The sequence below is a fragment of the Vicia villosa genome, linkage group LG1 (assembly GCF_029867415.1).
Source record: "Vicia villosa cultivar HV-30 ecotype Madison, WI linkage group LG1, Vvil1.0, whole genome shotgun sequence".
In the NCBI taxonomy this organism is placed as follows: domain Eukaryota; kingdom Viridiplantae; phylum Streptophyta; class Magnoliopsida; order Fabales; family Fabaceae; genus Vicia; species Vicia villosa.
In genome coordinates, this window is record NC_081180.1 from 43,011,764 (window position 1) to 43,035,561 (window position 23,798).

The 23,798-nt window shown below is 34.1% G+C and overlaps 1 protein-coding gene across 4 annotated transcripts; it reads left to right on the forward strand.

Moving 5' to 3' along the window:
* The first annotated feature begins 12,494 nt into the window (after positions 1 to 12,494).
* Positions 12,495 to 22,643, forward strand: LOC131635677 (uncharacterized). 4 transcript variants are annotated; one of them, XM_058906322.1, is made up of 15 exons: positions 12,495 to 15,464; positions 15,557 to 15,685; positions 15,766 to 15,954; positions 16,035 to 16,081; positions 16,174 to 16,492; positions 16,685 to 16,814; positions 16,902 to 17,114; positions 17,934 to 18,038; positions 19,122 to 19,318; positions 19,454 to 19,669; positions 19,746 to 20,021; positions 20,150 to 20,297; positions 20,378 to 20,511; positions 21,400 to 21,486; positions 21,562 to 22,643. In XM_058906322.1, the coding sequence occupies exons 1-15, from the start codon at positions 12,810 to 12,812 to the stop codon at positions 21,646 to 21,648; spliced, it is 4,932 nt and encodes a 1,643-aa protein (XP_058762305.1). In that variant the 5' UTR covers positions 12,495 to 12,809; the 3' UTR covers positions 21,649 to 22,643. The 4 variants fall into 4 exon arrangements, with proteins under 4 accessions (XP_058762305.1, XP_058762311.1, XP_058762319.1 ...); XM_058906328.1 differs by having other exon boundaries at positions 16,691 to 16,814; positions 16,899 to 17,114; XM_058906336.1 differs by having other exon boundaries at positions 16,180 to 16,492; positions 16,899 to 17,114.
* The last annotated feature ends 1,155 nt before the right edge of the window (positions 22,644 to 23,798 follow it).

Genomic DNA, 23,798 nt, shown 5'->3' on the forward strand with positions numbered 1-23,798 from the left:
AGATGATATTTTAAACCAGGCTTATCACAAACCACAATGAGCTTTTAAACTGGGCTTAACTCACAAATCAAACCGTGATTTTAAATCAGGCTCATCTCGGACCAAAGTAAGTTTTGTACAAGGTTGTGCTTACGACCCGAACTGATGACTTAGAAACTAAATCCATAAAACAGAGTTTTTTAAAGGGTTTAACCGAGAGAAATACTCCTCGATGAATTTACAATAATGCCTTTTCCATAATACAAAAATTCCTCACCAAACACAAAAATTTTCTCAAAGTGTTACAATCAGATTTAAGTGAAAGAAAGTAAAAAAATATTTTAAAGAAAGAGAGAGTGAAGAGTGAGATAAGAAGCCCATTTTTTCTAGATGTGATAATGTGAAGGAAATACCTCTATTTATAGGCTAGAGGTTGACACAAAAAAGGTAATTTTTACAGGTCAAGAAGATTTTAATCCGGAACTTTAGAATCAAATCACATCAGAATTAAAGTTCCTAATATTGGTTGATTAAACAATTTAGGAAACTTAAAGATTTGTTCGAAGATTAAAAAAAGGGCTATGCCAGTTTGGTGCAATCTCTAGCGTACAAATTAAGTAAAGAGTAGGGCAAAGGTTATGAAGCCCATGGACTGTCAAAACACCATTTAAAGAGAACCCTAACCTAATGAAAAACGTATCTAAAGAATTTCAAATTATGGGAAGTCTTAGGTCTGTTGTTTTGAGAGTCTCTTGTGTGTTTCAAGTATCCCACATATCTTTTGCTACAGTGTGACAGACTATATGTTGCTTGATTTTTTGTCAGGATATCTACTCTCACTCAGAAGCCTTTAGGCACGAAGTTGAGTTTTTGTTCTTACTCTTTAAGCTTTTAATCATGAGAGTTGAGTTTTATTCTTGATCATAACTTTTAAGCAGGATGAAGTATTGCTCTTAGTTAGGATGCTTAACTAAGTTCTTTGATTGGAAAGTGTGATTTTTCTCTTTAGGTTTCCTTAGTCACAGGGTGTGTGACTGTTTTATCACTTCAGTGATTGGAAGTGGGATGTCGATTTCTCTGGTCTAGATGTTGACTTCTGGGCAGAAGTAGCGTTGGGTAATGATTAGACGAGAAGTTGTAAAATGAGACTATTTAGCTTTGAACTAATACTATTGATAGTGTACTTCCTTCCTAGCTTTGTAGCCCCCAAATTAGGTGTTGTTTGCACTGAACCGGGTTAATAATTCATTGTGTTATTTATCATCATGTCATTTACTTTCAGTTTTGATAAGTGTCTTGTAAGTCAGCAGATGTTATAACATCTGTCTTGACATTGTGTGTTGTTAGGACATTTATCTTGACATCTATTGTAAGTGCCAGAATTTTCATTGGCATTAGAGAAAGCACCTATTTGTCTATTAGGTGAGCTTCAAGGAGATGATTTTTTGGTACTGTATGTCTCTGGAAAAGCTAGAATGATAGCATTGTGGATTTCATTTGACAGCAGAATCTTGAAAGTTGTCAAGATTGTATCTCTAAAGGTGTAACCAATGGATCTGATGAGCATTGTTCAGACTGATCCTCACAAGTGGTGTGACGAAGGATACTTGAGATATTCTCAAGTCCACTCATAGAGGCATACAAGAGTGTTTTGGGATATAAGAACATGACCTTTATCTCCAATTATGCAGGAGGTTATTACCAAATCTCTAATGAACAGTTGTTATAAATGATATTATGTGTTGTTATCAGGTTCTGGGTTAAAAGAAGATCAAAGCCAGTTGCCAAAAACATTTTTTGTATCATCAGCAAGATCCTTGATGTTCAAGTAAAACTAGATCAAATAAATATGTGAAGGCTTTGGACTTACTCTGGCATGATGTCATTTCTTGCTCAAGAATCATCTGAAAAGGCATTCTATCTCCATATCTGTTCAGGATTGTGATCCTAATTTTATACCTGTCTTGACAGGAATGTAAGGTTCTTTTGTGAACTCCTGCAAGTAAGACTTAACTCATGATGAGTTAGCTGCATCAAGTAAAGATACATGCAAGGAGAAAAACAAAAGGTAACTAATCCTCAACTCCAGATTGTAAATAAAGATTGTTGGTATAGTATCTTTGACCTGCAGAATGAGGTAACCTCTTTGAACTCCGAACTTGAAATCATGATCAAGTTTGTGAGAATGGTGAACAATTGGTTCCAGCATGTTGAGAAAATTTTCAAAATCTAAAGATGACTAAAAACCTAAAAGGGATATGGTTTAATTTTCTAGGCTCTAATAAGCAGAGAAAATATTTATGTGACATAAATTTGTTTCTATTTATGGCAGAGTTGAGTCAATGATGTCTTAGAACATGTCTCAACATCATTCCTGACCTCAAAATTCTCAAGTTATTGACAGGGGCTTGTGTAACACCCCTTACTAACCCCGCAGCAATTAAATAAGTTTATTCAGAGTACATGAAAATAAGGGTGCCACAATTCAAAATTAAATAAAACATCGTTCAGTTATGTCATGCATTCACTGAGGCAATCATCATCAATTAAAAACATTTCATGTTAACACAACGGAATCAAATCATACGGATTAAGTTTAACATCTATAAAACTTATCCTCCAAAACATCAAAACATAACCAGAGTTATAAACCATAAACTCTAAACATCGCGTCCCCAGTGTTACAAATATCAGAGCATGACACCTGATGCTATCTAAATAACTGACTCATGAGCTAATCCTCACCGAGTCGAACAACCGCTATCCTCAATCTGAAAATGACAACATGTAAGGGTGAGTCTCATCATAATTAACAAATGTTATAAGGCTACAAAGCAATAACACATCATAGCTGTTTCATTCACCCAATTGTTTCATAACAGACATTCAGATAAGTTTTATCATCACAAAACAATCAACCAACACATCATTAATAATTATAACACTGGAATACATCCAATCATGTTATAAAAGTATGCATATGTATGAACTGACACTATACATGTGGTACTAACATCATCAAATAGGAATAACCCATGACCGATCCAACATCATCAAGATACGGCCCTGCCAGCACAGATTCCACACAATGAGAATCATGCCCTTTACTGATCCAACACATCATCATGGATACAACATCATCAATGAATATGAATGAATGCAAACATACATGAACATACTTATACCATCGTCAAGTCTATGAGTAACATCATCACATACTCATTTCGTCATAATCATCATCATCATCAAGCATGTTTATATATATATATGCATCATTCAATCACAATCACATCATTAATCATCAAATAGATTATTTCACAAGGTTTGTTTAGCTCGAAACGGCACACAAAACGGACCAACGGTCCAAAAGTTATACTTCTTTAAACTTTTCAAAAATGGTCTGTCGCTAACAGCACGCGGCGCCAACCTTGGTTCGCAGCGCGAACTGAGCGTCTCAAAACTCCTTGGACCTCTGCCAAGCACTTCGCGGCACAAACATGTGCTCGCGGTGCAAAACGAGAAAAGAGTACGCCTTCGCGGCACAACCATGTGCTCGCGGCGCATACTGAATACATCAAAACTTCCTGGCTTTCTGCCAAGCAGTTCGCGGCGCCAACCCTGGGATGCGGCACGGACTAGCGATTTTCAGAAACCCCCAATCACAGAAAAACAGCATTCTTCACATTCCAAACTCATTCAATTCATGCCAGTACGAACTTAAGGAAATGGCATGCACATACAACACGAAATACACATCATATTACACCAATTACGCACATTCCACATTACCCCCAATCACAGAAAAACAACATTCTGCACATTCCAAACTCATTCAATTCATGCCAGTACGAACTTAAGGAAATGGCATGCACATACAACACGAAATACACATCATAATACACCAATTACGCGTCAATTGAGACCATAACAACACAAACATCATGGATTCAAACATAGGGGATCAAACATCATACAATTTGACTCAATCCTTAAATCTATCATATGACTCAATCGACCCGAATTCTACACCTATTCAGTATTATCAACCCCTAACCCGATAATAGATGCTAATCAGATAAGTCCCCCCCTTACCTTAGCCAAATTCTTGAATGGGTCTTCTTTCTCTTTGGTTCTCCTTCACGTTCTTCGGTTCTCCCTCTTCTCACAACTTCTTGTTTTCACGTTCTAATTTCTTTCCCCTCTTGTTTTCCTTATTTTATGAAACATAAAATAAATTAGTAATGGGCTCCTTCACCATTACACCCCCACCTTACTAATTCCACCACATGGCCCAATAACTTAACATTTTATAATTTTCCACATAATTCGATAAAATGCTAATTTCCAATAATTAATTTAAAATTTAATTAAATTAATTAAATAAGAATTTTCGGGATGTTACAGCTTGAACTGAAAAATGTCACTTCTATGGGAAAGGATGAGCATATCAGGTCTCCTTATTCTCAAGATATATGTCTATCCCGAAGGTTGACCAAAAAAGGGACATAACACAATAAAGATGTTTCCTTTTGTTTTTAAATAAGACTTATATATCTTCTTTGACACTGATTGTTCTAAATGCTTGTCTAAAATGAAAGAGTCATAATCTGAAAAAGTATCACTCCATCTCTGAGATTATTAATGGAACAAAGTTGACTAGTCTTGTTAAGGTTCTATTTGCTGAAAGAACTAATGACTAGTTTGATAATCATAAGCCAGCTATGTGACCAAGTTATGAAGATAAGGTGTATTATATGGTCACTAATAAGATGAATGATGAATGACAAGGGAATTGAGTCTAAGAACAGCTAGTACTTGTGTGGTTCCACAAGAATCCATTAGCTCATCTACATGCTTAGTGATCAAAATCGAGATGAAGCCTAGTTGTCATATTGAAGTGGAAACATCAGATTATTGACAAAGTTCTAGAACTTCCTACTAGGAATCCAATTAAGATTATTACAAGGTGGAAGGTTTGTCCTTAAGTTTGTTGGTGATTTTTCTTAAAGAATCTTCTGATTAATTCATATTAAAGAAAAATCAAATCAAAGATCTTCAGCATCTCCTTCAAGATACTATAAGGATGTATTCTACTCATAAATGAGTTCTTGAAGACTCTAGAACCTAAGTCAATGGTTCAATCATGGAGAAAGGGCTTGATGTCCAAAAAAATGTTTGAAAATCATCTAATTAGCTTGACACTCCAAAAGAGAGACTGATTCAAAAACTTATAGACACTGAATCAGATAATTCCAAGTCATCAATGCTTTCTCTAGAACTCGGCTTACTTGTTTAAGAGAATTCATTATTTGGAGTTTTATATCACCTCTATTTAAAAAAAAAAAACTATGGTGATTTTGTGAGTTAAATTATGGGCCAAGTCTGATGATTTGTTTCTTCTTGAGAAACAATCTGCGTCCCTTGGATCAGTAGTAGGCTAATATTGCTGATATTGAACTTTCTCCATGGCTTGGTAGTCCCCAAATTAAGTGTTGTTTGCACTGAACTAGATTAACAATTCATTGTGTTATTTATTATTCTTTCATTTACTGTCAGTTTTGATAAGTGTATTGTAAGTCAGCAGTTGTTATAACATCTATCTTAACATTGTGTGTTGTTAGGACACCTGTCTTGAATTCTGTTGTAAGTGTCATAATTTCAAAATGCAATTCAGACGATCCCTCTAAAGGGAACCAGGGTCAGTCTTCTTGTGGAGGCATTATTAAGAAATCACAACGAAATAATTATTGATTGCTTTACTGTGAATTGTGGTTGGAATGATGCAAACCTTACTGAATTATTGGGCGCTTCCCATGCTATTGAGATAACTCATAGGAGATGATGGAAATTTGTTTGGTTGGAAACAAACTTCACTCTTGTTTCTTTGATTTTTAAGGCTTATTCATTCATTCTCGAGAGATTAAGAAACATGCGGTACAAATGTATCCTCCTCATAAGTAACATGAACTTTATCATGTCTCATATTATTAGAGAAGACAAACATTGTGTAAAGCAGTTGGTTAATCTATGCATATCTATTTCAAAATTAGGGATGAATAAATTATAGATAAAATTAGCCTTTCCAACTTTAAATTTTCTTAATCTTGGAGATGGTTGTTGTCCCCCTCTCTTTGTACCTCTCTTCTCCTTTAATATAATTTGTATAACTCATCTATAAAAAGGAAATAATAAAACACACTCCATCAAGTTTAAAACAATTGATCATTTGAAACAAAATGTTACAAAGTCCAAGATGCACTTAACTTTAACTTCTTTTTTTTGGTTTATCGCCACCGGTTTAGTCTGGTTCGGGGGTCAGTTCTGACATCAAGTGATTTCAGCCCCCTCCCGATCGTAGTTGTGGGGGATCGAACCGTGGTCCTCCCTACCAAATTCAGCGCCAATCACCATGCAACTTTTTCTCTCTCATTAATAATATTTATAGAATAAAATATTTAATAAAAATATATATATATATATATATATATATATATATATATATATATTTAAATATTATTTTAATATTTTTGAATTAGACAAATATTCGTGCTATCACACGGGTTCCTGATATTGTTATGTTAGTCTTAATAAAATATAATATGAATAAAATATTTAATTAAGAGTAAAATTACATTTTCTTTCCTATGAAAAAACTTAAATTTCACTTCTCTATGATTTTTTATGTTAAAGTAAATATTGGCAAAATATTTATTTTGATTCTTTAACTATACCCTTAAGTGTAAATTAGTCTCTTAATTTTTTTCTGTCACTTTGCTCTCTTAACTTTTAAAATGTTTTATTTTTTAATTCTTTTTGTCTAATTGGAGACGGATTTAGCGACCAATTTCAAAGTTTTTTTGTCGCTAATTAGACAAAAAAAGAATAAAATGAAACATTTTAAAAGTTAAAGAACTAATGTGACACGAAAACAATTAAAGAACCAATTTGAATCCAAAGGTATAATTAAGGAACCAAAATAGATATTTTACCATAAATATTTTATGATTACAAATATTTTTTTTCGAGTTTGAAACGGGTCTACTTTTGAGTTTCAAATATTTATCTTATTTTTTCATTTATTTTTGACAAATATTTTCCCTTTAATTTTAGGCTAAATTACAGTTTTGGTCCATCTGTTTTGGTATTTTCAGGGTTTTAGTCCCCCCATTTTCTTTTTAAACAGTTTTGGTCCTTCATTCCAATTTTGATTCAACTATTCATGTAATGTTCATGTACGGTCATATACTGTTCATGTACGGATCATGCACTGTTCATGAACAAAATTGGGATGGAGGATCAAAACTGTTTAAAAAGAAAATGGAGGGATCAAAACCGTGAGAATATCAAAACAGGGGGACCAAAACTGTAATTTAGCCTTAATTTTAATATATTTATTGATGAAAAATATTTGTTCCGGGTTTATATATGCATCAACGACTAATATTCATGTTGTATTTTTTTTATATCAATAGAAGAAAATATTTGTTTTATATTTTTTTATTAATGAGTCATAAATATTTGTTTTGTGTTTTTTATTAATTAATAATAAACTAATATTTTAAAAACCGAACAAGACGTTAAACTGATGAAACTTTTGATTTAAGGTTTAATTGATTAAATCGATTAAATCTATTGTGGAACCGTTTATTAAATAAATTAATAATATGAAGTTAAATTTTATATAAATGTCATTATCACGCGTTCACAACTTAATAAAATAAATATTTCAAAAATCTATTATAAACTTAATACAACAAAATCAATGGTACAAATAATAAAATAGTATAATTGTTTGTTTAATTTCAACATTCATGTAAGAATAATTTGAACAAATGAAAGAATTACAATAAAATAAGTAAAGCAAGTTTAAACCAAAATAATAGAGCATAATACCTAAATTAAAATTCAAATAATTTATAATACCTTAATTAAATAGAATTGAACTGCCAAAATAAACAAAACAATGTACTTAATTGAACAACAGTAAGCGGATGCGAGTTTAACGATGACAAATAAGTTACAATTGAAAAATGACAAACAATATTGAGTTGAACAACAACTAATATTGAGTTGAACGATGTGACGTCGACTATGTTTGAAAGGGACAACTTGATGATGGTGAAATGTGGTTGAAAGAAAAAAAAAACTATAAAAGAGTGATATAACTTAGAAGTTTGTGTGGTTATAGAAAAACACAAGAAATTCTTTTTTTTTTTTTTTTGTGAATGTGGGAATGTTTTAAGTTATGACATTGACATATTAAACTTTTCAATGTTTTTTAAAAGGCCTTTTTTTGCATTTTATTGAATCAGACAATTTTACAAAATTGACTCGATACTTTGGTTCAAATGGTTTTGGACGGTTCAGGTTTTTTCGGTCTTGACCCTCTAGCAATTTTTTAAGGTTAACCGAACTGAATTTAGCTCTGATTCCCGGTCTAACTAATTGAATCGATCAATTCGATTAAGTTTTTAAAACATTGTGATAAACATTAATCTTGTATTTTTATTTGTTGAAAGTATAATTATTTGTGTCAAAGCAGGAATTCGACAAAGTATGTATTACTATATTCAATAGAAAATCAAATACAACAAGTAGTTGTTGAAATGCATGTAGCAGTCGGGTCATATAGCTGTCGAAGGAGCAAGGGCGATTTTAAGTCCCGAGCAGGTTGGGCACATGCCCAGGCTCTGACCCGATTTTTTTTTGGATCTGAAGTTTATTTTCATAGTTTTGAGTTAATTTTTCGATATAATTTCGAGTCAGTTATGGTTTTCTGGTTTTGGTATTTATTCTATATACTAGCATACAACATTATGAAGATAAGTGGATGAATGTTTACTTGTTAAAAATGCGGGAAAAATACAACTTTTAGTCTTGTTAGCAAGGTGTTCGATAGAATGCTTTAACCATTTTTTCACCTCTTTTCGTTTCAATTCTTTCACTTTATGATGTTGAATTATCGTTGGCGGTGATGATTGTTATTGTTGCAGGTTGTGGTTTAAGAATCAGTATCGAATTGTTGTTGTTATCACCAATTTGCAACTAGCACACTAAGTGTTTTGTAAATTGCCTCAACCAAGTTTCTTTTCCTTTTTACCTTCTGTTTCTTACAAATCATGTTTGCTCACTTTTTAAACTTGTCCAAAGCCATCTTTTCCAATCTTGTTTTCATGTGAAAAGTTGTTTGTTGCTATTTTAATTACCGCCATTTTGAATGGTAAACCCTCTAAAGTGGTACTTTCTTTTATGACCAACTAGACAAATATGTTTGAATTGTTGAATGAATTAGAGAATCTCAATGAAAATTACAAGTTATTTGACATACGAATTAATTAACATTTTTTCTAGCTTTAATAAAATTTCAGTCATAATCCTCACAATTTTTTCGTAGCATTAAGTTTTTATAACTCCTCTTTTTTGCTCTTTTCTATAGTAAACAGCAGGAAAAAGTATTCTTGAAAGGATGGTCAGGACAACAACTATGATCATTTGCAACTTTTTATTTTCATTTTTTACATAGATAATGAACATATGTTTCACATATACTTAAAAATAAAAATTTAATCCATGACACCATAAAAATTCCTTATTACACCAGTCATAAAAAATTGTTTCATGGAAGAATTGAACTTAGTACAACTCTAACAATTAACCACTTGAATTCTATTACTTATTTACTATTGAGTTGAGTTATGCAAGAAATATTAGTTGAATTAAACTTCACCTTTAGTTGTTGCAGTAAGATTAACATGCCATAACTCCTCCGGTTCATTAACATTCTTGTAGAATTGGGACAATCCAAACATAATATAGCAGCTTGGATATATAATTTTTCTCTCTGGACTCCAAATTGTTCCAAGGAATTTTATGTTGGAAAATGTTTTGCAAACAAGAGCCATAATCCCTATCAGTCAGATCTAGTGTATATTAAGCAAGAGTGTGAATGGTTTGACGATCATTCAGTTTTACCGGTATTGTTTCATAATTCTTTATAGTACTATTTGCAAATTTGGCCCTTCAGATAAAATACCTGCTAGTTTCCAATTAGTGAAGCGTTGCAGTAGGTTGAGGTGATAAGTGTTGGCCATATTGAATTGGTGAAATTTAGGCGCGGTTGTATCAATATTTGAAATGAGAGAGTGTTAGGAATAATAGAGCAAGCATTTATCCTATCAAATTACAACTTCTTTGTGGTCTTTAAATTTTTGCCCAAACTTTATAATTTTCCTGGCTCCGCCACTGCGAAGGAGTGAACTTGAACATAATTAAACTAAACATTTTTTGTATGTTTTAGCTGAGTTAGTTCGTTAGAGTTTGCTCGCTGAGCAAGCAAATGATCACACTGAATCGCACTACATAATCGACTCGATTTGCACATGTTTTTCATTATTTTTTAAGTTATATTCCTGTGTTATGTTTGTTCTTGGCTCGTTTGCAAGTATTGACCCTTTTATTCACTCCTTTGAAGAAAACAAGTGAAAAAGTCAGAAAAATCGGGATTTCCAGTCAATTTACACACATGGCGTCCAGCTCAGTGGCCGCTGTAGAGAGTGTGGTGACGTGTCCCACTATGTCTAGAGAGGTAACTGCCACGTCCTCACGATCTCCCCCTCGCCCTGCTCCGCGGCCGCTGACCCACCCTTCGCAGACGCGGTCTTTGGATTTTGTTTCCCGCTCAAAATGAGTTGAGGGGCACTCCTGTCTTTACGCAACTCCAAGGACCTTTATAAATAAGAAGTTCATTTCATTTTTCGTTTTCCATCCAAGCTTAGTTACATATTTAAGCCATATACTGTCAGATCTTATAAGTGATAATCCCTTCACATCGAAGAGTTATCACACTATTGATTGAGTCTGTAATCGAGTTTGGAGCACTCTGGTAGAAGTTAATCCTGCTGCCATTTACATTCCAGTTGCAATTTACTTTCCGCTTGTACCAGATTTAAAGACTCCGATTGGAGCAGGTTTTTTTATTTACACGCTTTATTTTAATCGCTTTACTTTACATTGCTTTATTTACTTTATTTCCTGAACTCGCTTTACTTGATTTATTACCTTGCTTGCCTTTATTTTCTTTTACATGTTTTATTCTATTTAACTGCCTTGCTTACGTTACTTTATTTCCCGCACTCACTTTTATTACCATGTCCAACCGCTTTTATATGTCTAACTTTATTTCCGTATCTGGTTAAATCTTTAAAGGTTAGAATGTAAGGATCATTGTCATGATAGTGTTCTAAATGTTGTATTAATAGAAAAAAAATGCATCATTAACCGTTTGTGCAAAATTATTATAAAGTCTAAGATAGTAATAAAAAAAAGTTAATTAGGAAAATAATTAAATTAAAAATTTTAATATTTAAAATTATTTGGATATTTAAATAATTTTAAATTAGAATTGTTAATTTAATAATCAAATTAATTTTAATATTTAAATTTATTTGGATATTTATATAATTTCTAATTATTTAAATTAGCCGTTTAAATAATTAAATAAAAAAATAAATTTAAATATTACAATTTTTAATTTGATAAATTTGGAATAATTAATTAATAAATATTTTGAATAAAATAATAAAGGCATCATTAATCGTTTGTGCAAAATTATTATAAAGTCTAAGATAGTAAAAAAAAAGTTTGGTCATTCGAGCTAAGAGTGAAGAATAAGAGGCGGAATCAATAAAAAGATTGATTTTTTTTATTAAAATTGATTCAATTAACTATAAGATAAGATTGGAGTTTAATTCCAATATTATTACGTATAAATAAAAAATATATGTATTATATAATTTTCTTTATATTATTCAATAATAAATATTTATTCTATATTTTATTTTGATGAATCAAATAGAGTAAAGCGATATTTATTAGTATGAATTAATACTAAAATATTTAAATTAATTAATAAATATTTTGGATGAAATAAAAAAATGCATCATTAATTGTTTAGTGCAAAATTTATATAAAGTCTGAGATAGCCAAAAAAAAAGTTTAGTCAAAATTTTGAAATTAAAAGTAATATAAAAATGATTAAGTAATAAATTTAGTGGCAACCATTTTAAATTTTTTTTATAATAGATTCAAATTAAGTTATTATTATTATAATAATTTTTCTCAAGCAAAAAATGCTAATGTTGTATATGAATTGAATGCTTAAAATGTTTCTATTTGAGTGTTTTTTTCGAAAAATAATTTAAATATTTTTTAAATATAAAAAATTAACTTAATTAGTTAATTTAAAAATAAATAATTATCTTATTTATGAATTATATATTTCTCGATATTTTCTAATAACTTATTTGGATAAAAACAAAAAAATAACATATAAAAAAAGACAAAATTAAGAAATAATAATAATTTATTACTAATTTCAAATCTGTAGAATAATTATGAAATTACGGTCTAACAATTTTGACATTTGGAAGATCAACAATTTTGAAAGTCAATAAATAAATAAAAAAAAACTTATTCATGTATTTTAATTGCGATTAAAGAGCTTATTAGCAAAATTTGATTTCATTCGCATACTTAGCACTTCACTCTCATTTTTAATTCTCCATTCGATCGCTCTCTCTTTCAAGAAACTGAAACCTCACCCATCTGCTGTGGGTAGGTGCTCCCTTCACTCTCTCTTTCACGTTTCGTTATAGGTTTTCGTTTTCGGTTACGGTTTCGGTTTCGGTTTCTCTCCGATCTTTCTCCGGCAACCGTTATCTTCTTTCATCTTTCTCTCTCTAGGTAATCTCTCAATCTTTCTTTCTTTTCAATTTCTGCATCGCGGGTTCTTTCATTTATGCACGTGAATCGGATTTGCATGACCTCAATTCATGGGACACAAAAAGCGAAACTCCGCGCCTCGTTCCAAGAATTCGCCGGCGGCTTCTCCGGTGTCTCAATCTCCCATCGGCGGAGCCGCCGCTAAAGGTTCCACTTCACCCGACTCCGATGCCACCAACGTTTTCGATCAGAATCTTTCTAACCCTAGCAAGAACGAATTGGTTCTTTTTCAATCTGAGGGTTCTGATTTCTCTGCGATTAAGGTAGAATGTGAGCGAGCCCTAACCACGTTTCGTCGTGGGAATCACAATAGGGCGATGAAGCTCATGAAGGAGTTGTGCTTGAAGGAGGAGGGTTCGCCTTACTCCGCTTTCGTTTATCGAATTCATGGATTTATATGTTTCAAGGTGGCTTCGATTATTACTGATTGTAGCGCTAAGCAGCGGCATTTGAAGCATGCTGTTGAATCGGCTAGGAGAGCTGTTGAGCTTTCGCCGAATTCGATTGAGTATGCACATTTCCATGCCACTGTGATATTGGAAGCAGCGACTGAGGGGAAGGATTATGAGGATGTGGTGCACGAGTGTGAGAGAGGGCTTGCTATTGAAAACCCAAATGATCCTGCTAAGGAGACGTTGCAGGATGAGAGCGAGCAGAAGGTGTCTAGTTTGGAAGACCGTATATTACATGTGCAGGCTGAGTTGAGGCAGCTGATTCAGAAGTCTAACATAGCTTCGCTGTCGTCTTGGATGAAAAATCTGGGTAATGGGGAAGACAGGTTTCGGTTGATTCCTATAAGGAGGGCTACGGAGGACCCTATGGAGGTTAGGTTAGTTCAGGCTAGAAGGCCAAATGAGATTAAGAAGGTTACCAAGACGCCCGAGGAAAGAAGAAAAGAGATTGAAGTTAGGGTAGCTGCTGCAAGACTGTTGCAGCAGAAGTCAGAGGCACCGCAGTCTCCGAATGAAGGAGAAAGGGATGACAGGGCATTGGATTTGTCTTCAGGGTCTAGTCAGAGGACAGGTGAGAGGCGTAGGCATATGAGAAAAAATGGCTCTACAGCCGAAAGGAGAAAGTGGGTGCTATCTTATTGGGATTCAGTGAGTATGGATGTGAAGAAGGACTGCCTTAGGATTAAAATATCTGATATCATCTCCCACTTTGGCTCTTCAAAGGAGACTCTGCCAAAAGATGTTTTATCAGAAGCTCTGTTTTATGCCGAAGCCAATAAAACATGGAAATTTTGGGTTTGTGGCATTTGTGCTGAGATCTTTTCCAATCCGGAAGGTCATAGGCAGCATGTTATGCAGGCACACCTTCAGACTCTCTCTCCAAAAATGCAGAGAGTTTTGCCTCAACATGTTGACAATGAATGGCTTGAGATGATTCTTAATTTTTCCTGGAAGCCTTTGGATGTCTCAGCTGCAGTTAAAATGATTGACTATAAAGCAAATCTCAAAAGTTCATCTATTCCAGAGGATTATCTTGCTCAGGGCTACAATGACTGTTTTAAAGATTCAACCATCTCATACCATGGAAAGGAAAGTTTAGGATACAGTTTTGGTAATTGTACAACAGAAAGAAGCAAGTATTATAAAATTGCTGATAGTAATGCCAGAGAAGGCATTGCAGACCAACAGTTTATGGCAAATCCTGTTACTGATTGTTGGCCAGTATCTGATGACAAGGAGCGTGCAAAACTTCTAGAGAAAATCCATGGAGTATTTGAAATACTTATTAGACACAAATGTATTGCTGCTAGTCATCTTCACAAGGTCATACAATTTAGTATGGGTGAGATCCAAGGTCTTGCTGCTGGTTCTGAACTTCTAAAACATGATGTAGACCAAACACCAATGTGCATATGCTTTCTGGGAGCTTCACAACTTAAGAAAATTCTCCAATTTCTGCAGGAAATGTCTCATGCTTGTGGGTTGGGTAGATATGCTGATAAAAGTAGTAGTCCCAAGAATGATTTGCATGATATCATCCAGAGTCCCGAGATCAGAGAGAAAATTGTTCTCAATGGAGATGCATCATGCCTTCTCCTGGATGAGTCTCTACTTACACAATTCACTCCTGGTACAGCCCAGGAGTCTGTTTTTGAGGACATGGTCACCCCAAGTTCTCCTGATGGAATTTCAGACAGTAGTGGTGCTTTTCTGTCCTGGTTATATTCAAGTCGGTCTATTGGGGATCAATTGTCTACATGGATTCGGACCAAAGAAGATAAAATATGCCAAGGACAAGAAATGGTCCGGACACTTGACAAGGAGTTTTATCAATTACATAGTTTGTGTCAAAAGAAGTGTGACCGTTTAGCCTATGAGGAAGCACTACAGACAATTGAGGATCTTTGTCTTGAAGAAGGTAAGAAGAGGGGGAATGTGGGTGAATTTGTGCAGCGAAGCTATGAGTCTGTCTTAAAACGGCGGAGGGAAGAGATTGCTGAGAGTGAAAATGAAATGGCGTATACTGGAAATAGGTTTGAGATGGAATGTATATCAAATGTTTTGCAAGAAGCAGAAGCGATGAATGTTAATAATCAATATTGCTGTGATGAAACTTATCCTGGCGCGACTTCTCAGATATGTGACTTAGAATCCGGTGAAAATGATGAATGGAGAATGAAGGACTGTTTGCATCAAATGGATGGTTGTGTAGAAATTGCTATTCAGAAACTTAAAGAGCACGCATCTATAGAGGTTAGTGTGTTGGTTTTTGTCCCGTGCTACTAAGTTAATTGCGAGGATGGACTTTTGCCTTGATGTTCTAACCTAATGTGTTTACCATGCAGATTAGCAAAGTTGACGCTGAAATAATAAGATGTGTTTCAGAGGTGCAGCAATTGGAACTCAAGCTTGGACATGTTTCTGCCAATGATTATCGAGCAATACTTGTGCCGCTGGTGAAGGTGTACCTAAAGGTTTGTATACAAACCACCCAATCATGTACCGCTATTTCATCTTTCACTTAACTAAATGTTTGTTTGTTTTGATCTGTTAGGCACTTTTGGAAGATTTGGCTGAGAAATATGCTAGGGAGAAATCTGACGCAGCAGGTGAAGCATTTTTGGCTGAACTTGCTCTTGATTCCAAGAAGATTGGCAAAGGGGGAAATGAGAGCACTAGACATGTGGAGAAGACAAAGGATAAGAAGAAAAATAAAGATCACAGAAAAACAAGAGATTTGAAGGTGTTCGTCATGCATATTGAATTTGTTCATATATTTGGCCATTGTCTATGATAACTGATTAAAATTTCTCTCTCTTGCAGGCCACAAGTGGTTCTATCCATCCCTCGCTTCAGCCTACTACTCTAGAGTCAGTATACATTTACTTTGTTTTTCTGGGTTTTCATTTTTTGTTATACAATCTTCTAGAGACGATGTAACTTTCCTTAAAAACGGTTTTAGTTGCAGTTCTGATCTAGTATCACCTGATAGTGACTTTCAAGATCATGAGGTTATTTCCATGGATGATGCTGATTTGGAACACCACGAAGAGGAATTTAGACGTAAAATTGAACTTGAAGAGGAGGAAAAAAAGCTTGAAGAAACCTTGGAGCTTCAACGGAGGATTGAAAACGAGGCCAAACAGAAGCACCTTGCTGAGCAACAGAAGAAATTATCAGGTACATGTGTAGAGGAAGTGTCTGACAAACTTCAAGGTTGTCAATTGAAGCCTGTTGTCGACGGCTCAGATGTGCAAGAATATGGAAGACTACCTATGCAGGTATAAATCCCCTTTTGGAGTATCTCTTATACTGCATGTAAACATGCATAATTTCTGGCTGCTAATCTGCAAGGTACTATTGTATGGTTAATGGACCTATTAGGCAAACATACAAATTATAGAAAAGTACTAAAAGCCAAGAATCAGGTATCGCTAGAAAAACACCCGCTGAACTTGCAATTTCTTTTCCAGGAACAGTTGGGAAAGGAGAATGGGAGCCCAAACAATCTGGACGTCGTTACCGCAACAAATGGTTCCATGGCGCCAACTAAATATTTGGCTGATTCAGCTCCCCCCAAAATTAGTCTTTTGCATAAACAAGGTTGGTGGTGTCTCAAAGTGCTTTATTTATTTATGTTTTTAGTTGACGAGGTTCCTCACTTTTTTTTAAAAAAAACATTTACAGCAGATATACTCAATGGAACTGTTCCAGAGAAGGGTCTACCTTTGCCTGATAGGCGTGCAGCAAAAAAACATAAGCGGAGTAAGAATTCGTCTAAAATGGTTGATGGAAAGTTGGAGTACATTTCATTGGAGGAAAATGAGAATATTGAGGATAAACATACTGACTATCACATGAGAGAGCAGGCTAAGTTTCATAACAGTCAAGATGCCAAACATTGTAAGTTCTAATCTTTCCGAACTATTCTTTTCATGAAATACTGGGGTATGTTTATTCTCAACCATTTAGGTTTTTATCAGATATATCTGATTCATACTAATTCTTTACAAAGATAGTGTTCGACTCAATTGGATTTAATTGGCATGCACTATAATATGTATCGTATGTATGTGTATGGATGTATCGATAAATAAAGTTGAAAATGAATCAGGTTATTGTTTGGGATACAGTTTCTTTCCATATACTCTCTTTCATATTTGGCATTTGGGTTATTTTTTACCCTAGTTATCTTGTACCTGGATCACTTATACCTTGTTTGGATTATAAATGTGTGATGTACATGGTATATTAACTAATAAATGCTGCTACAAAATATTATTTCAGATTGCCCTAGGCTTCCATCTTTTGGGCTACGTATCACAGCCTTGTCTGATGTTAAATTGAATAGTATTTTGATTTCCGTTATACTTTCTCTAGCAACGCTTGTTTAGATTATGGTTTTTCTTCAGTGGGCTTCCTTCTTCTCTTAATAAAGAAATTTTTGATCAATTCATACTTTTGTTCTATTCAATTAGATTCCAAATCTGCTTTGTAATATTTTAACTTTCATTGCATCACTTTGTGCTTCTTTCCTCAAGAATTGCGTCAATATTTAAGTTCAAACTTGTTTTGTTGGTGCAGAAATCTTTTTCTGTTTTTGATTCTTGATGAAGTCATTGGTGATACTTATTTTAAAAATAGTATAAAAGTTGCCATTTTGGTAATGTATTTTCCAAAATATGAAAATATTAATGTGCTGTTACTTAAATATACCATCAGTGTTGGAAAACAATGGAGTAAAGGTGATGAAAGAATTGCAAGTAGAAGATGAGGAGGAGGAAAGATTCCAAGCTGATCTTAAAATGGCTGTTCGCCAAAGCCTAGGTATTATCTCAGTCCTTACATACATATATAGACTGGTTGTTGTCATCTTAAAATGCATTTTTTTTTTTATCAAAGCATCTCAAGTTCTCACCCCAAGCTTCGATCAAACAACAAATGTACTTGTAGCCCTACCTAACGCTAAAACATTTCTGGTATAATACCAGAATTCCCTCCTCAACTTAACAAGTAACAACTGTCTATGTTGGTACTGCCTCGAAATGAACTTTTCTTTTGGTACGTGCTTTCTGTGTATCCTATGGAGATTTTGCCCTTCGTCTCCAATTATCTCATCTTTCCCTTCATTTACAATATGTGGCCATCATGTCCAATTAGCTCCCTCTTCACAACCTAATTTTTTTTATATCATACACGTGCAGTAACAATTCAACTTCTGTATAAGATATTAGAGGCTAAAGCATATGCTTTAGTAATCAGTAGTTCGTCCCTTGCTTCCCCCACCCCACACTTTTCATGAACTAAATTAAATTTTACCATAATGAACTTACTTTTACTTTAAAGTCCAAATGTTCTTATGTGAGGTTTGTCATGACATATAAAGTCATTCTTGAGCATCTACCTCCCAGTTTAAGCTGTTGGATTAGTTGGTTCTTGATAATGTTATGCCATGGATTAAGCTTTCTGTGTTTCAGTTCAATTTTATTGTCAATTTCTTCTTGATTTGATAATTAGATTTTCATATCGTCTGCTTATGACCAAAGTGATACCGATTGCTCTCTCATAGTTGTTGATTCAGAGCCCATGTTTATTGTTAACCTTAATGCTGCGAACGTGCATTTGCCATTTATCTACACCTATAATGCTTTACCCGCTATCCGAATGCTTATTAAACACCCTTCTTTTCTTTCTAATGCATTTACCTGTATATTTATTTACTATCCATTTCATGTCGTGGTTCTATTTTCGTTACAAGTTACCAGCAAAACTTGACAAAACTAAATCCTGATAGTCATGTAAAAATTTCTTTTTTCTGTTAAATTGGCTATAATTACTCATGCACGTTAAACAAAGAGTTCTGGGTTCATCCTGTGACCGTCTAATCCTCTAAGAGATTCTTCTTGTCAGACACATATCAAGCACATGGAAATTTGCCTTTTGTTTCAAGTTTGAGGATGCCACAGAGATCTTCCTCACAGGTAGACCGTTCAGGTCTTGCACCTTTGGAAGATTCAGCTAAAGACGTGAATGGAGCTAGTTTACTTGGTACAGGACTGATGAATGAAGTGGGGGAATATAATTGTTTCCTTAATGTTATTATTCAGGTAGGTATTTTGAAAGTCAATTTTTTCCTATATTTTATTATATTAACTGCAGTTATATAAATTGCAGTAATTTTATATCATGATGTATGACTTTCTACATTCTGAAAAGGATTTCTTATCTCTGTATGACCTCAGTCTTTGTGGCATTTAAGCCGCTTTCGGGTGGAATTTCTTGGCAAACCAGTATCAGAGCATGCTCATGTCGGTAATCCCTGTGTTGTCTGTGCCTTGTATGAAATATTTACCGCTCTAGACCTTGCTTCAAAGGATTCAAGGAGGGAAGCAGTTGCACCTACTTCCCTGCGGATAGCTCTAAGCAACCTATATCCAGAGAGTAACTTCTTCCAGGAGGTAACTTTATTGACAAAAAATGAATATAAGGTAGTTCTTTTGTTGACAATGTGATTAATGTATTGGCATTTGGCAGGCTCAGATGAATGATGCTTCCGAGGTACTGGGAGTAATATTTGACTGCCTTCATCAATCATTTACCCGTGGTTCAGATGTTTCTAATGCAGAATCAGTGGAAAGTAACTGCACAGGGTCTTGGGATTGTGCAGCTGATAGTTGTATAGTACATTCGCATTTTGGAATGAACATTTTTGAACAGATGAACTGCTACCATTGTGGTCTTGAGTCCAGACGTTTGAAGTATACTTCTTTCTTTCACAATATAAATGCCAATGCCCTTAGGACAATGAAGGTATCTTTAGGAATTTTTTTCACATCTAATCATTTAGTGTTTCTGATTTTATGCTTCCAGGGGCATGAAAAAACAGTTATGCTTGTTATGTACGTGTAGCTTAGTTAAATCCCTTGGTCCATTTTCAGGCTATGTTTCCTGAGAGCTCTCTTGACAAGCTTTTGAATCTTGTGGAGAGGAACCATCAACTGGCTTGTGATCTAGAGGCTGAGGGCTGTGGCAAGCTCAACCACATTCATCACTTTCTTTCAGCCCCGCCCCGTGTTTTTATGACAGGTATCTCTGTTGTGTGTGGGGGTCAATTTATTTTTGGTATGCTCTTTTCGCCCTTTCTCTTACATGTCTGGTATTCACAGTTCTAGGTTGGCAAAATACATGTGAGAGTGTTGACGACATAACTGCAACTTTGGCAGCCCTGAGCACCAAGATAGATATCAGTGTCCTTTATCGTGGTTTAAGTCCTAAAAGCACCCATAACTTGGTTTCAGTGGTATGTGTTAAAATGATGATATGCTTGGAACTTTTTTATTTATTATTAATTGCTTTTTCTTCCTGCTGTAAGAGATGAATTTGATTTACAGAAAAAGACTACAACAAAAACATTTAGAGTTTGTTTGGTTCAACGGAGAGGGTGGATTTTAGTTGCATATATATTTTGTTCAAAAAAGGGGAGGGGATAAAATTTAATGTTATGTATGTTTGACTCACAAGGGAAGGGAAATGATTTTAAGTATGTGGTCTAGGAGGGATTTGACTTTCCTGCCTTCCAACTCCCCTCAACCAAATGAATTGTGGTAACATTATGGGCTAGTCAGTGCTTTAAGTATGAGCTCAATTTTCCAAATGTTCAAAACAATGGACTCAAACTTTTCCCACTTGTATACATTTCACTTTGTCCCTATAGTGTTTGATGTGAGAGTCTTTAATTCCCGACACTTCCCCTCGAGTCCAACTTGATAATAAATTCTTACACAAGTTCTTCTTCTGCTGCGGATTTCTCTACCCATATTTTTTCACTTAACATCCAATTAAAGTCTTGAACAGTGAAAATGTTCATTTATACCCTTCCTAAAACAAATATGAGCTCAGATGTAAATCATTGTGCTGACTGGATTGTTAAATGTATATTGAACCCTGATTCTGCTCAGGAAAGACTACCCCACCATACTCTTGCTTGCTGATGTTTGAGGGGCCTCTCGACCCTTATAGATTTTTATAGTTTCTTATTTCCTCTTCCGTTTGGTTCAGTACTGTTTTGCGTTTTTTACGTGAAGAAAGTAGCCATATCTGCACCAGACCTTTATTTTTATATATTGGTTTTCTTGTTCATTATCGTCTGCATCTTTTTTGGTCTAATTTGTGCCATTTAAACTTGTAGGTTTGCTACTATGGCCAGCATTATCATTGCTTTGCTTATAGTCATGACCACGGCCATTGGATTATGTATGATGACCAGACTGTTAAAGTAAGTTAAATATAATGAATAGATGAATATATGTTGTCATTATTGTTGTGTAAAATTTTTCCCTTAAATGATCAGGTAATTGGTGGATGGGCTGATGTTCTTACTATGTGTGAGAGAGGACATCTCCAGCCTCAGGTTCTCTTCTTTGAAGCTGTAAACTAGATTTCTGGTGGAATTCATAACATCATTTGCTGGACCAAAGAGAGTTTAATTTGACAAATTTCTGGAGAGGCCCTGTTTAGGCTGATGTGTTGCATTACACAAAAGTGGTTTATAAGTTGCAAGTTTCACTGATGTCCAACAAGTTTTGGCGTACATATCTCGGGATATACAGTGTTTTAAATTTTGTGATACAGTTCATGATTTTAATAGGAACATATTCTCAGGGGGTGGGGGGGATGATGACGAATACATTTAGTATAACTGGATGACTTGAAAGAAAGCCAAGAGTGGTGTTTGGCACTGAGCATTGCCCAACACAGTTGGTTCATTTTGAAAATATCAGATTCATTTTTTGTATTCATCCAATAAGCAGGTTTTGGTATTGTTAGAAGAACCTCAAGTTGACCAGCAATCTGTAAGAAGATCTTAGGCTGTTTTAGATATAAAAAATAATTGCCCATTATTGTTGGGTAACATATAGCAATTTGTGTGAGGGGAATTTGTTCTTCAGCTGTTGGGGAAATTTCCCTTCCACCCCCTCCAACCCCCTAGCAGAAAAAAGATGATCTGTATAGCTCTTACAGTTAGATTTGTTCCAACGCCAGCTTGTTGCAACTATGGTTTAGTATCGGTTAATGATCTACTGGATAACTTCTCCCCCTTTCATGATACCTGTGATGGAATCTGCTGCATGGCTGACTTTGTGTCTACACAGCCAATTAAAAGATAATTCCATCCATTGGATTCACTACACTGTACCTTTTTGTTTACTTATTTTTTGTTGTAGGGTGGGGTAGAGGATAGGATCTCCGTGAACTGAGTATAAGTGAACTAATGATAGTATGTTATAGTTGCAGGTATTAACCGGATATTTGTGAGTGAAAAGCTGAAAGTTTTTGGCACAATTTTGTCCTACACTTTTTGGGAATAGCGTAAAATGAGATGGATTATACTCTATTCTTCTATCTTCTATATATCTTGAATTTTGTTTTTTTTATGCAAAATGTGTAACTAAGCCCCTATATTTGTAACCTATGCCCCCTCTCAATTCAGACGTAGGTTATTTTATAGTATTAAATTAAAAAACTAATTTAATGTTAAAAGGAATAACTTTTAATGAATTGAATACACCATTTTCTAGGTAATATTACTATATCTATTTTTTGACCTGTATTTTTTTTAAGCATTTGTTAGCTTTTTTCTTTTATATTTTTATGCTGAGGCTTTTTTTTGTGTGTGCATGTTTTATTAGGTTCTAGTTTTATTTGTATCAATGTTTTCTATGGAGTTTATTAAGTTCATCCATTTGATCAAAATACTTTGATTTTGTTGTATAATATTGTTTTGAAGATGATGAGCTTTCTCTATCTCACATATAAATTGGTTTCATAATTTGATTATTTATTTATCGCGTATATAGGTTGGTAACCTAATTTGATTATTTATTTATAAATGTTTCATTAAGTTGATATGAAGCGGTGTCTGAATGTTTACGTGGAATTTGTATAATAGAGTGGACTTGTTCATGTGCTAAACTACTAGTTGATGTACGTTGGTGGAAATTTTCTATTAATGTGAGGAAGTTTGTTTAAGTGAAGAGGGGAGGTTAATGTAGGGTGGATCTCAGGTAAGTGCATTTGTAGCAGACAGTTGGTTTAAGCCAAAACTGTTTGGTTGAATTTAGCCAAAACTATAACCCAATTAATGTATGGTACATTGGTTTGTGAGAGGTAAAATAATCACCCGCGATATCGTTAGGTCGGTTTGGGTAAAATCACAAATTTATGGATTGGATTGGATAGTGGGATACCCATTTTTTTTCTTTTTTTTCCTTTTTTTCCTTATATAATTATAAATGATAAATAATGTATCACATTTTTTCTTAATAAATATTAACCTATTATCGCAATTTTTTTAAATATCAAATATCTAAATGGACGATAAAATTGATCTTAAAGATATTTGTAAAAACCAAAATTACATTGCAGTAATATCTAGAATTGTATAAAATACTTGTAACTTACAATAATTAACATCAAAATAATCAGAGTGCATCTAAGATTAAAGACATCAAAAATATCACTTATTAAGTTATAAAAAATAGTCAAAGATTTATTTAGTGGGTTGAGTGTCGATTTATCCATAACTTT